General features: G+C 40.0%; 1 protein-coding gene across 3 annotated transcripts in view; it reads left to right on the top strand.

Annotated features, from left to right (window-relative positions):
• Positions 1-14614, top strand: part of LOC114680429 (uncharacterized) — a 141286-nt gene extending 126672 nt beyond the window's left edge. For 2 of the 3 annotated variants that reach the window (XM_077943944.1, XM_077943945.1), the window contains 2 exons: positions 12260-12375; positions 12873-14614. In XM_077943944.1, the coding sequence (XP_077800070.1) occupies positions 12260-12373 (114 nt within the window). In that variant the 3' untranslated portion in view covers positions 12374-12375; positions 12873-14614. Of the gene's footprint in view, positions 1-11616; positions 11744-12259; positions 12377-12872 lie in introns of those variants that run through there. The other variant, XR_013397394.1, reaches the window with a different exon arrangement.
• The last annotated feature ends 842 nt before the right edge of the window (positions 14615-15456 follow it).

The following is a 15456-nucleotide window of genomic DNA, read 5'->3' as shown; positions in this document are numbered from 1 at the left end:
TGTGAGGAGAATGATTCTCAGTTAAAAGACTGAAGGGATAAAGCTGGGTCAGAAAAGCCACCAGGAAAAGGTTGATGTGAAGACTGGACACATTGGCCCTGACGCCTACTTCTGCACAGTCCTCTCCAAGTAGTTTGTGAAAATATACTGAATGCATCTTTTGAGTTAGGGGTTCTCAACTTTGGCTTCATGTGAGAATCCCTAAGGTGGCTTTACAAACTCTAATGCCCAGGACTCATGGCCCCAGACCATTTAATGAGACTATTTACAGGTAAAACCCAGGCACCAGTATTTTTTAAGTTATATTTTATTGAAGTATAACATACACATAAAACATGCATATATCTCTAGCTATTCCACTTCTGGATATATCCACAAAATAATTAAAACAGGTTCTCAAAGAGATATTTGTACACCCATGTTCATAGCAGCATCACTCACAACAGCCAAAAGGTGGAAGCAACCCAAATGTCCGTTGATGGAAGAATGGATCAACAAAATGTGGTGTACCCAATTCAACAGGATATTATTTGGCCTTAAAAAGGAAGGAAATTCTGATATACGCTATAACATAGATAAAACGTAAGGCCTTTATACCAAGTGAAATAAGGCCCCCAAAAGACAAATACTGTATAACTTCACTTATATGAGGCACGTAGAGTGCTTCAATTCACAGAAACAGAAAGTAGAATGGCCGTTGCCAGAGCTGGGGTGGAGGGAGGAATGAGAGTTGTTGTTTAATGAGCTTGGAGTTTCAGTTTTTCGAGATGAAAAGATTGTTATCACAACAATGTGAATGTACTTAACATTACTAAACTGTACGCTTAAACTGATTAAAATGATACAGTTTATGTTAGGTGTATTTTGCCATCATTTTTAACAAATATATATATATCTCAAAAGAATACAGCTTGATGAATTTTCACAAAGTAAATACACACATACATCCAGCATCCAGATGAAGAAATGGAATATGACCAGCACCTCACAAGCCTTCTTTATGCCCCCTCCTGGTCACTATCTTTACCCCAAGAGTGTTGGTATCCTGACTTCTAACACCACAGTGTAAGTCTAATTTTTAAAACATCTGCAATAGTTTAAAGATACATATTTTATACCATCATTCCCTCTTCCTCTAATTGGACTTGAAAGATTTTTTTATATATATATAAATAAATGAGCTACTTTGGGCATCTATTTTCTTAGGATAGGTTGATTCCTAAAGGTGGAATTTCTGAGTCAAATGGTGTGAAATGTTTAAAGACTCTTGATTTTTTTTTTTTTTTTTTAAGATGGAGTCTCACTCTGTTGCCCAAGCTGGAGTTCAGTGGCACGATCTCGGCTCACTGCAACCTCTACCTCCCGGGTTCAAGGGATTCTCTTGCCTCAGCCTCCTCAGTAGCTGGGATTACAGGCGGGTTGCCACCACACCTGGCTGATTTTTGCATTTTTAGTAGAGACGGGGTTTCTCCATGTTGGCCAGGCTGGTCTTGAACTCCTAACCTCAGGTGATCCACCTGCCTCAGCCTCCCAACCTGCTGGGATTACAGGTGCGAGCTACCGCACCCACCCCTAAAGGCTCTTGATTCTTAAAGAATCTGATGTAGAGGTTTTCAGGGGATCACAAGGGGCAGCCATGGCAGGAATCACTGGGTGGGAGTGTGTGGAGGACCTCTGATCAATTCCTTAACGAATATGCCTTTAACCTCCACTAATCTGTACTTGATCCAAATTGAAATTATTTGAAGATTCAAAGAAAAACGATGTAGCAGTTGAGATGGCTTTGGCTGCAAGGAAACAATTAGACATCACTTTAACAACGTTTGTTGTTCTCCCTTAACAAAATAATTCTAGGTAGGTAGATAAGTAAAGAATTTGGAGTTACTGGGGAATTTGGAGAAAGAATTTGGAGAATTTGAAGAGAAGGAAACAAACAACATGTAAAAGGCATCCCATTTTAAATTCGTTTGGAACAACATATATATCTAGCTAGGGAAAACAGGATATGGAGCAGAAAGGGGAGTATAAATAAATAAATCATAGTGTTTTAGGCCAAATACCAGATTAAGTATTTAGAATTTATTAGTCCATTTAATTTGACACTTAAAAAATGTGAAATAGCTATTACTGTTACAGGAAAGGGGTCCGGATCCAGACCCTAAAAGAGGGTTCTTGGATCTTGTGCAAGAAAGAATTCAGGGTGAGTCCATAGAGTAAAGTGAAAGCAAGCTTATTAAGAAAGTAAAGGAATAAAAGAATGGCTACTCCACAGACAGAGCAGCCCTGAGGGCTGCTGGCTGCCCATTTTTACGGGTTTTTAAAAATTATTTACTAAACAAAAGGTGAATCCCCTTTTTAGGCCATATAGGGTAACCTCCTGATATTGCCATGGCATTTGTAAACCATCATGACACTGGTGGGAGTGTAGCAGTGAAGACAACCAGAGGTCACTCTCATCGCCATCTTGGTTTTGGTGGGTTTTAGCCGGCTTCTTTAATGCAACCTGTTTTATCAGCAAGGTCTTTATGACCTGTATCTTTTGCTGACCTCCTGTTTCATCCTGTGACTTAGAATGCTTTAGCCATTTGGGAATGCAGCCCGGTAGGTTTTAGCCTCATTTTACCCAGGCCCTATTCAAGATGATGTTGCTCTGGTTCAAACACCTCTGACATTTCTATCTCCATTTCTCATGAGATACAAGCCAAATATTTATTTTTCAATTTTATTTTTATGTATTTATTCATTTTTAAAGACAGAGCCTCACTCTGTCACCCAGGCTGGAGTGCAGTGATGTGATCTCAGCTCACTGCAACCTCTATCTCCAGAATTCAAGAAATTCTCCTGCCTCAGCCTCCCAAGTAGCTGGGACTACAGGTGTGCACCACCTTGCCCGGCTAATTTTTGTGTTTTGGGTAGAAATGGGGTTTTGCTATGTTGGCCTGGCAGGTCTCGAACCTGTGACCTCAGGTTATCTGCTCGCCTCTGGCTCCCAAATTGCTGGATTACAGGCATGAGTCACCACGCCCAGCCAAGATACAAGCCAAAGATTTAACTGATGTGCCCAGGAATACCCAATTTGCTAGCAAGTGTCAGGGAATCACATAGTCTTCATCCTGCCCCCAGCGTGCCAGATGGCTTTGTACATGCTCCGGGCACCCCCCTCTCCAGGCCAGCTTTCAGCCACTTGGAACAAACGATCTCAAAGGTTTATTTTAGATTTAGCCATTAACCTGAGTGCCATTTTCAGCAGTTACACATATACTAACGGTTACTGGAAGCAGGACAAAAGAATAACTCTGAAACCAATGGCATTGACTACAGCTTCAGGAGCAATTTGGGAATTGAGAATTAAGAATAGCTTAGCAAAACTTTAATATTTAGCCCATTAAATTAGACTATGGACCTTAGGATGCTAAGCCCTATCACTGTGTGGCCCTCCCTGGATTCCAAGCCTCCAAGAGTCCTGAAGACACTTTCACAGTGGGCACGGCTGCCCTAAAATTCAGTCACTGTTAACTTGCTTTATGCTTTGAGCTTTATGTTCTCCACGGCCAGCCTTGTGAGCTCAGAGCCTTTCCAAGACCATTTCTGTCCTCTTGATTCTTCTCAGCCACAGATGCCATCCACCAGGATCACAAAGGGCTTTCTTTTTCTTGCTCGATACAGCCAATGAAGTCTTTTCTGTGTCCAGCCAGGAAATGGAGGAGCCTTGTAGCTTAATTAAGATGAGCTTATTCAATATCACTCAGAGGGAGCTGCATTTCCCAGTCAGCTAACAGCATTTTTACTAACATTAAAATGGCTTATGAGAGGAGCAAATTAACATTGCTATGGAAACTTCAGAATTTTCTGACATTTTAGAGTTGACATTTTTAGCCTCAATCTTTCCTCAACAAGGTATTTAGTATTTAATAAGTTCTGGGATTAGGAGCTTTCTTCTCCAGAGACAAATATTAGCTGTAGTCTGCAAAGATCGCCGTTGCCTAAATGTTGAATAAACCCAGAATGTTTTCCCCAAACATCCAGAACACATTTAATTAAATGCTACCTATCTCTCATACTTCCTCCAGCTGCTAACCAAGACTCTTCTCCATCTATCTCCATAAAAAAATAAAAAGGAATCTCCAGACATTTCTGTAGTGGGAATTTTATGTGACTTAAAAAATACATATTCACAATTTTAAACATGAATATATATATACATATATATATGTTTGTTTGTTTGTTTGTTTGTTTTTTTGAGATGGAGTTTTGCTCTTGTTGCTTAGGCTGGAGAGCAATGGCACGATCTCAGTTCACTGCAACCTCCACCTCCCAGGTTCAAGTGATTCTCCTGCCCCAGCCTCCTGAGTAGTTGGGATTACAGGCATGCGCCACCACATCCAGTTAATTTTGTATTTTTAGTAGAGATGGAGTTTCACCATGTTGGCCAGGCTGGTCTCGAACTCCTGACCTCAGGTGATGACGTGCCTCAGCCTCCCAAAGTGCTGGGATTACAGGCATATGCCACCATGCCTGGCTAATTTTTTTATTTTTACTAGAGATGGCATTTCACCATGTTAGCTAGGCAGGTCTGGAACACCTGACCTCAGGTGAACTGCCTGCCTCAGCCTCCCAAAGTGCTGGGATTACAGGCATGAGCCACTGCGCCTGGCCAAAATGTGAATACAATTGATGTGACCAAAAATGTCAATTTTGAACATTAAAGAAAATGACAATTTAATGAGACTAGAAATTGAATATTAGTCTTGCTAGAAAGGAGAAAGCAAATTATTTCATTTTTGCTGAGAAAACAATATTTAAAACTATAAGTTTCTAGGTATTACTTCAACTGTGTCATTTTTTAAAGTGGATTCCATCCATCATCCTGTCTGTTCAGTTCAGATAATGTCAACTGGAATGGAAGCTACACGCTTAGACTTCAAATCAGCTGAGGTAATAACAGCTAGGACAGATTCCATCCAATACACATTTAGTGCTGTGTTTCTTCAACAGTATTTATCTTTAACCAGCAGATTCCATCTATCCAAAATCACCGAAGATGACAGTGCTCGTATCGTTTGTAATACTTTCCATTTATACATTCCACTAGGATGTGTAAACACGTGGAAAATTAGGGATACACCTTAACAACAAAATAAAGACAGGTAAAAAGGCTATATAGCCCTTATCTTCTATATCAATTTTTGTTAAGGTTTTTCTTTTACTTTTTTCACCCTTTTTTCAAATAAAATTTAGTTCTTTACCTAGTTTTCTGGGTTTTTTCTTTAATATTAAGATGCAGGAGAACTAGAAATGATAGCTAATATTAAAACAGGTCGTATGATTTTTATAAAAAACAGGAATCTGTTTTCACTGGAGGACGCCCACTGACATCTCTTGAGTTCTCATGACAGGCCAGGCCCACACATGGAAGAAAAAATGCTTCTCTTCTCCCAAAACAGTTGAGTGCAAAGTGAAAGAAATATTTGATAAATTCAGTTTATCCTTAGCTTGCAAGGGTCAGCCAGGCTGCAGTCCCACCAGCCTGGTCCCTGTGTTGGATTTTTTTCCTGCAGTGTGACCAGTGAAATCATGATGGAAGGGACATCAGCCCAGCCTTCTCAAGACCTGCTGCTGCTCCTTTCCCAACAGGCTCAGGTCTCAGTGCTCAGGGCTTCAGCCAGTTGTGTGCTGGTAAATGTTTAACACAGGGCCTCCAAAAAGAAAAGGGTTGGATTTGCTAGTTCCCTTAGTATAGATAAATCCACCATGGCCAAATTTTTTTTTTTTTTTTTTTTTCAGATGGGGTTTTTTACTTGTCACCCAGGCTGGAGTGCAATGGCACGACCTCGGCTCACTGCAACCTCCACCTCCTGGGTTCAAGTGAATCTCCTGCCTCAGCCTCCTGAGTAGCTGGGATGACAGGCACCCGCCACCACGCCCAGCTAAGTGTTTGTATTTTGAGACAGGGGTTTCACCATGTTGGGCAGACTGGTCTTGAACTCCTGACCTCAGATGATCCACCGCCTTGGCCTCCCAAAGTGCTGGGATTACAGACATGAGTCACCATGCACCATGGCCAATTTTTAACTACCAACATGAAGTCACTGAATATGGAGTTGGGAAGACATGTGCACAGTGGGTTCTAGCAAGCTGGCAAGAACTGGCACCAGCACATCCTCTGTCTTTAGCCCTGGAGACCAGCTCCCTGATGACCGTTCCAGAGTTCTAACACCTTCTCTTCCTGGTGGTCAGGGAGGTGGCGGGTTCAGGCCCACTGCTGACTTGGCCAAGCAGAAAAGCACTCAAGACAGACGGCAAAGCTCATAGGCTATGGTGCTTTATTTAATCACCTGGATTATATTGCCATCCTTCTCCTCCCCCAGAGAAACTAAGACACCAGCATCATGAACGAATGTAGCACATGAATGTCGTTAGCATATACAGTCATCCCTCAGCAGCCATGGGAGATTGGTTCTGGGATCTCCTTCAGATACCAAAATGCACAGATGCTCAAGTCCCTCATATAAAATGGTGTAGCATTTGCATGTAACCTATGCACATCCTCCTGTGTACTTTAAATCACCTCTAGATTACTTATCATACCCAATACAATGTAAATGCTGTGTAAATAGTTAATACTGTATTGTTTAGAAAATAATGACAATTTAAAAGTCTGCACATGTTTAATACATACATCCCTATTTTTCTCCTGAATAATAATAAAATGGTATAGCATTTGCATATAACTTATGCACATCCTCCTGTATACTTTAAATCACCTCTAGATTACTTATAATAACCAATACAATGTAATGCTGTGTAGTTAATACTGTATTGTTTAGAAAATAATGACAAGTTTAAAAGTCTGCACGCGTTTAATACATACATCCATATTTTTCTCCTGAATACTTTTGATCTGTGGTTGGTTGAATCCACAGATGCAGAACCGACAGATATGGAGGGTTGACTGTAATTATGTCCCCTGTGTCATTATTGCCAGAAGTCATTATCCAGAGCATGGTGTATAGGTTAAATGTGGTAGGGGCTATATTTGTATTCCGACAGGAGGGGAAGTGGTTTGACCATTTTGATCTAAATTAATAAGCAAAAATGATTAAATTGTCAAGAATAAGAAAAATAAACCTACAGTCCTACAGAATATCAAGCAGAGCAGAAGAAAAGGTGCTGATTAGTTAAGAGTCAAGAACTTTATGTCCTAACCTTATCTCAGATCTACAGGTGGGGTGTGTTATTAATTTAGGACAAGTTATACATCATATGTTCACGTTTTCCACATACATTATAACAAAGTAATAAATGCACTTTTCTTTTTTCCTTTTCTTTTCTTTTCTTTCTTTCTTTCTTTTTTTTTTTTTTTTTTTTTTTTTTTTTTTTTTTTTTTTGAGGCAGAGTTTCACTCTGTCACCCAAACTGGAGTGCAGTGGTGCAGTCTCAGCTCACTGCCACCTCCACTTTCCAGGTTCAAGCGATTCTCCTGCCTCAGTCTCCCGAGTATCTGGGATTACAGGCACCTGCCACCACATCTGGCTAATTTTTGTATTTTTAGTAGACAGGGTTTCACCATGTTGGTCAGGCTGGTCTCGAACTCCCGACCTCATAATCCACCCACCTCGTCCTTTCAAAGTGCTGGGATTACAGGCGTGAACCACCATGCCCAGCCTGGGTCCCATCTGTTAATGTTCGAACACAGAGGAGGTGGAGTTCCCAGAAGACTGGGACATAGAGGCTTCACAGAAGGATATCTTTTTTATTTATAAATTACCCAGTCTCGGGTAGTATCTTTCTAGCAGTGTGAAAATGGACTAATATATCATTTATGCTGCCTTGCATAGTGAATTTTCCCTAAATTATTTAGAAAAACAAATTGTGAAATTAATATTTATTGTATTTTCACAGTGCTCAAGAATTGTGTGGAGAAATGTATTTAAAGTGGTTTGTCTAATTTCTAAACAATCATATAAGGAGTGATGCTTTCAAAGATCACTGTTCTATTCAAAAGAGTTAACTCAGAAACTTCTAAGCAATCTAATGATGTTATGTGTTACAAAGTACATTTATAACATTTGTTTAGAGTTTCTTTAGAAGCAGTTGATGAACCTCATGATAAAATCAGTCTGAGTAATAATTTTATGTGTGAATTAAAGTTATATTTTCCATCAAAGTCATTGTCCAGAATCATCATCCAAATACTTTTGACTGCTTCCAAAACTAAAATTCATTTCTCAAAAGAAAGATTAACCCTCCATGAGGTTGTAGAAAAGAGTCTCAGGCTCTGAGAGCATTTTTTGACTTTTTTCTTTTCTTTTTCTTATAAAAAGTACCATACATTCAGAAGAACATAAAATAAATATAAATTGCCTAAGGAATAATAATGATAAAATAAACACCTGTGTACTTACCACTCAGGTTAAGAAAAGGAACCTTACCCCAAACTGGCTACATAATTAAAAGGCCTAGTGCAAAATAAAAACGAGGCTCCCTTGCTCAAAAAGCAGGAATAAAGTACTATTAAAAGTACTAAAACATAAAGCTTTTTCTTTCTTTCATGTTTCTCCTCTGATCATGCACATGTTCCATTGTGCCTTTACTTAAAAAGCCTTTACTTAAAAAACACAAGCTCAAAGATAACATTATCAAGAATTTCCAACCATGATGGCCAAGCCTTAAACCTAGTACAGGGCCCTTCTGCGAAAGGGGCCCCATGTGATGGTACAGGCTGAACACATGAAGTCAGCCCTGAACTTGGAAGTCTCCTCTGCATCTTGCCCCAAATGTTTCTCCTTCCCTCTTTCCCAGGGTGAATACAATTTCTAAAGGATAATGTGGGTGATTAAGGCATCACTGGAATAAGTGCATAACTCCTGAAACACATCATTCATTTGGATGTACCTTTATTTGACCAGGGAATAAAGACTTTCCTACTTTGGAGTCACACTGTACAAAATGCCGTCACCATAAATAAAGGATAGAACTTAGTAAGGCAGATAAGGCATAGAACCACGAGAAGTTAGATATCAATATAAGATGAAGCTAGCATGACAACAGAAGAAAAGAGCTAGAATAATGTGTCAAAGGCAGGAGTCACAGTTCAGGAAGGATATTGACAAAGCGCTCTGAGGAGGGTGGCTACAAATGTAGAAACCATGTGGTATCCATCGAGGATCCCCTGAAGGACTTGGAGAAAGGAGGACTCAGAATGCTCGATGGCTGTCTCCAGTCAGTTCTCAAGTGGAACAGGGAGTCGGCTTGTCCTACATAGCCTCCAGGAGTCTAAATAGAGAAAAGACCTTAACCAAGATCTGGAACTTTACCCAAAAAAGGAACAGGGTATCTGGGACAATGGTAATTTCCACATGGCTGGATGTTTAAAGAGAAGCTGGTAATATTCCAAGCAGGAGGGATGTTGTTGAAGGAGTTCAAGCACTGAATGAATGATGAAGCTGGATGAGTTTTTAAAGGACCTTTCCAGCCCTCAAGTTCCACAATTCAAATTCAAATAAGACAGGGGCAAAATGATCACCAAAGGGGCGCTCTGTATTCATAGGAAGGGCGGATCTCGGATGATTTGGTGCATTAAGCTCTCACACAGTATTTTTCAAAGTACAAGATTGCCAGCCATTTCAGCTTATGAAATCAAGTGGGCTGACTAGCACTTTAAAAAATGAAATTGAATAGAAACAGAATGCATCACAAGTAGGATGGGTAAATGTGAGCAAATGTGTATGTGTTTATTATTTACTCTGAAGCTAGGATAAAAAAATTTATTTTGAAAGCTTGGAAGCTAGACAGAGTCCCCCAAATACCATTTCCCATTGTGCAGGGCAGTCCCTGGCAAAGTAGAGATACAGCTAAGCAGAGAAGGACTGCAGGTCAACCCAGGCCAGTCAAAGTATCAGGTATACAATGAACAATGCTAACCTCTGAAGCAGGAGACCCACCACCAACCAGATGAGATCATGGATTACAGGCAAGAGGAGCAGGTGAATCAAGAAGACAAGACAGTAAATGAATCTCGGAATTACAGTGAAGGATTAGGGAGTGCTGATACTCAAGGGAGGGACTGAATCAAACAGGTAACTGGAAAGCTATGTAGGCACCAGGCAATCAGACAAAAGGAAGCCAGAGAATGTTACAGCCCCTTTGAAATAATTCGTGTAAAAATCATTCATTGATGTTAAAACCATCGTGTGAAATGTTACTGAGGACAATATATTAACTTAGTCTAAAAGTCCAACCACATCTATACTTCACTAATTCTGAAAGGGAAAAGCTACCTTCACAACAGAGAGATCTAGTGGCCATTTCCTTAACCAAAAGAGCTAATGTAACATCATCCATAAAGAGGTGAGCAGAACTTATGGAGCCCCTGATAGGATGCACTGAGAGGAATACAAAGCCATCTTTGTTGGATTCTCACCAGAAACGTTTAACTTGACCCTAGCCTTGAGGAAATAACTGGACAAACCAAATTTAAAGGCATTCCATAATACTGGCCTGGACTTTTAGAAAATGTTTGTATCATAAAAGGAGAAAAGAGGCTGCAATGGCCTCTGATGGTCGTAAGTGTTACAGATCAGCAATCAATGTGTCCACAGTGGTCTGACATCATCCTTGTCCCAGAAAGACTCAGTGAGAGCGTGACTCATGAGGCTCTTCCTCAGGTTAGAAGGGATAACAGGAAAGTGAAGATGCTGAGCCTATGTGCTGGGCGTTATATGTTGTCCCTTTTAATACTGAAATCACGTTTGAAGTAGATGTCATTGTCCTTAGTTTACTGATGAGGAGACGGAGTTAGATCATTTGCCTAAGGTCATGCAGAGCTGGCATTAGACTCAGATGCACCAAATCCAAATCCTTCTTCTCCTCTCTCTTCTTCTTTATAAAATCACCATTTTCAATCACAAAATATTGCAATGATGAAAAAATAAATACAATAATATAACAGACACCTATGTAGTCACCAGCCGGATAAATGTTAACATTTTGTCACAGTTGTTTTATATTGTTTTTCATTTATGGCTCTTGATTTAAACACCGTCTTCAATTCAGGCACCTGGGGGTTTCTTTTCTCTTTTCTCCTTTTTCTCCTCCTCCTCCCTTCCTCCCTTTCTCCTCTCAGTTCAACCATGTAATTACCTTAGAGGAGGTGGTGATTTTATTGTATCTAGCATTTCTATGTGTTATAGGAGGAGGAACGTTCATATTAGCTCAATCTATCTTGTCATCAGAGCCAGGCTTCCAGTTCTGTTCTCTTTCTGATAAATTACAATAGTTGGCAACATAAGACATGTACCTGGATTTTCACAGTATGCAAAACTTAATCACCCAGTCACCAAGGTTCATTAGAATCTCTTCAGGCTCCAGTTTCCAGGAGAATCCAACAAGAAAAATCAGGACTAGATTCCTCTGGTCTTAGAATTTTGAGAATGGCTATTAAAGAGTCAAATTTGAAACTTCAGCTCACTGTGCTTTTTTATTCATAGTTTATTAATTTGCAACGCTGAACAAATTAAACCAGCACCATGGATTTTGTGAAGAATAACAAGCAGGAGGTTATTAAAAACCATACATAAAAGGTTGTAAATTCACGAGCTTTCTATCTCCCTTCAGATTCTATCAGATGTTACACTAAGCTCATGAAGTTCCAAGCAAGTATCTCTTCTTCTGAGGTTCTCCTCTCCAAAAAGCCAGTGATCTAGAAACCATACATATGCCTTGAGTGTATACGGGAGGTGATGTAAGTATTCCTCTTTATGAAGCAGTGAATTTGTCAAGCAAAGCATAAAATGTTTTCTCCCCTAGTAGCTCTGCCCTAACTGGCAACATTTAGGAAATACAATCCTAAAAATATATGATAATGGTCTCTGCCCTGAGGGTAAGGATGATGGTAATCTTTAACATTTGCAAAAATGTTACTGTACTAAACATTGTATAAGCATTATATAATTTAATGTTCACCAAAACTTGTGAGACAGGTACTACTATGATCTTCCTCTTACATATAAGGAACGGAGCCTCTGAGAAGTTAAGTAAATTGCCTGTTTAGAAAGTGCAGGGGACTGGTTACAAATGCTCATTCTAGTAAGTCCTTATTTGCTTGATTCCAGAGCCCTGACAGCCTGGTTCAAATTTCCATCTTCAGTGTTAGCATTTCCTGAGCTCTTTCCCCCTCACACCTACCCCTGTCTTCACGCCCTCTATCGTATCACATTGCTTTGTGCTTATTTGCTGAGGTATCTTTCTCTCCTCACAGATTCTCAGCAACTTGAGAACGGATACAGAATCATATGTATCTTTGTTTCCTCAACACCAGCAATGGGACCAAGTACATGTTAAGGGACAGTTGTCATCATCAGGGCAGTTTTAATTGTAAGTAATAGAAACTAAATTCAAACTACTTTAGCCATTATTTAGTGGTTTACGTAACTAGGAAAGGCCAAAGTTGTAGCTAACAAGAACTTTCAGCTTTCTTTTTCTTTTTTTTCCTCCTCTGTACTTATAAGCTCTTCTTTTCTTGCTCCAAAGGCTGATGGACTCATTCCACACAGAGGAACCATGGCCGCTAAGGCTCTTTAGCGTATTTTCCAGTTTAGTCAACTGAGATGGTGGTGCCTGAGCATCACCACCACTAAAGACCTCCAGCCTTCAAAAGTCTCCTTGGGGTGGGGAAGAAAACTCCTTGGCATGGTTTGAGTCACATCCCTACTTCTGAAGTGATCGATTGAAGTGTGATGATTGCAGTCATGACTAGAACTGCACAGTTGAAGTCAGGGAGGAGGAGGAATTATCCCCAAAATGGTAGGAGGTGAATTTGCTAGAAGCCAACAAGAGTGTTAGGCAAATAAAACAATTTCTTTCTACCACAGGGCTCCAATTCAGTTTTGTGGAACTGAAATGGAATTGGAACTGTGCCAGCCCCACTGGAATTGGACCCCATATTCTCTTCTGTCTCTAGAGAAGCTTTGGCCTTACCTGAATCCCACTCTCAGGCCAATGGAAGATAGTGAAGTGTGATCGCATGAATTCTTGGAATCAGCATGTCATAAGAAACAAGAAGAAAAATATCAGAAAATAGAGGAAACAGCACCCTAAGATGTTTGGGGGGATCTTTTCATAGGCTTCCTGCAGGAGCACACTAAATCCTGGTTAGTCTTGTTCCTGAGATTTTACTTGAATAGATGATCTTTTAAATCTGTCTCTCGAACTTTTAGCTGTGCAGGGTTTAGGATTTAATAAATGCATTTCTTTTCTTTTCCTCTTCTATACTTACAAGCTCTTCTTTCTTTCTTTTTTTTTTTTTCTGAGATGGAGTCTTGCTCTTTGCCAAGGCTGGAGTGCAGTGGCACAATCTCAGCCTCAGCTCACTGCAACCTCCGCCTCTTGGGTTCAAGCGATTTTCCTGCCTCAGCCTCCTGAGTAGCTGGGATTACAGGTGCTTGCCACCATGCCCAGCTAATTTTTTTGTTTTTTCAGTAGAGATAGGGTTTCACCACGTTGGCCAGGCTGGTCTTGAACTCCTGACCTTGTGATTCACCCGCCTCAGCCTCCCAAAGGGCTGGGATTACTGGCGTGAGCCACCGCACCGGTCCAAGCTCTTCTTTTCTTGCACCAAAGGCTAATGGACTCATTCCACACAGGGGAACCATGGTTGCCGAGGCTCTTTAGCATATTTTCCAATTTGGTCAACTGAGATGGCGGTGCCCAACCATCACCACCACCAAAGACCTGCAGTCTGGAAAAGTGTATGATTTAATAAGCAATTGCAAGCAAGGAGAAAACCGTCTCAGTGTTTATGACCAAAAAGGTAAACAAAGTTAGTTTAATACTTGGTATTCATATGCCAGGTACAGGGTGCCAGAAATCTATTGGACAGTTTCAGATGGGAAGAGCTGTGAAAAAAAGAAAGTCTCTGGTGCGGGGAGTTACCTCTTCTTCCAAGAAGAGAACGTCTATACACTGGGAATCCAAAGTTAGTGGAATCTCTCCATTGGAAGTGTGGAAGCAGATTCCTTTCTCTCTCCTTCTTTCTCCCCACTGTCCACTAGGTACTGGGGGAATACAAAAAATAAAGTCATGGTCCTTGCCTTGAAAAATCCTCCAATTACTTGAAGAAAGATGGAAGCCCACACATACATGTGAAAAGACATGAGAGTATCTGCAAAGCAAGATGTTGAGGGTTGGGAAACGCTTTTCCTTGGAATGTGGAAGAAGTGTCCTGGGTATTAGGAGACCTGGGATCTGATTCCAGCTGGGGGCCCTTGAAAAGTTCCAAACCTCATTGGGCTTTCATTTTCTCATATGTGAAAATGGACAATATAGAAAGGTTGAAAAACAAACATCATGATTCAGTAAGTGTTGCCAATGACACACTTCTTGTGCTTAGCTTTATATATCTCTGTGAGGTACCTTTCTAAAATTCAGATAGCTACTAAAACCTAAATTAACATTAGGCCCAGGTACTGAATTGCTATGTTGAAATAATATTTTCAAATAATAATAATAATAAACTTTCAATTATACAACTTACACTATAATTTGGTCTTGTACAGATAATAGTTAAAAGTATTATTAAAATATTATTTTTTCAGTTTTCTCTCATCCTTTAAAATGTTCCATTTTTGTATAAATTTTCTATCCTATGTAATATAATGCTGTAGTCATATATGTGTATGATTTTGAAATAGACATACAAATACAGAGGCATGGACATAAATGTTGCTTAATTTCAGTTTTTACTGATAAGGAACATAAGTCAAAAAGTTTAACAATCATTGCTTCTATCCATTAAGACTCAAGCCCCAAGCAGACTCTTTCCAGTAAGACTCACTATAGTTTTGTTCTCTTGGGACCTCCCCAAGGTCCTTGAAGACTTTGATGATAAAATCTCGCACAAAGTTTGGTCTTCAAATAAGGTCTTCATCTAGACAAGGCAAAGGCAGAGGATGTGCTTTCAAAACTCCCACATGCAGATCTGCACTTCAGAAAACTACAGATGCTGGTACTTTTAATATGCACATTTCCAAGTGCTTATAAGTCACCAAGGTCATCTAATAATTGTTTAAAATTCAGTGAGGTTCTTCACATCATGAGGTAAAGTTACCAGTGCATTCTCTCACCAGTGTTCTCCATGGAGACCTGCACACCTCCTAAAATCCAGGCAGCCAAACTGTCTTGCCTTACTTGAAGAGAATAGAAAAAGAAAACTTTCAAATGCATCCTCATCTGCAATATGTGTGTGGTGATACCTTCTCTATGTTAAGTGCCCCACACAGTGCCTGGCAATTATTGGCATCATTAAAAGTTGGCCCAGGAATCCAGAGGGTAGCAAAAAAAGAATCTAGCAGAGGAAGTAAAGAGATCAGTCTAGGAAGAGAAGAGGAGAAAAAAGACTTTTAGATGAGCCTGGGTCAGGAGTAGAAACAATATTTTGTACTAGGAGCAAGGGAATCT

This window comes from Macaca mulatta, chromosome 8, assembly GCF_049350105.2.
Source record: "Macaca mulatta isolate MMU2019108-1 chromosome 8, T2T-MMU8v2.0, whole genome shotgun sequence".
NCBI lineage: Eukaryota > Metazoa > Chordata > Mammalia > Primates > Cercopithecidae > Macaca > Macaca mulatta.
The sequence above is the reverse complement of the archived record's forward strand: the minus strand, read 5'-3'. Positions and strand labels throughout refer to the sequence as shown.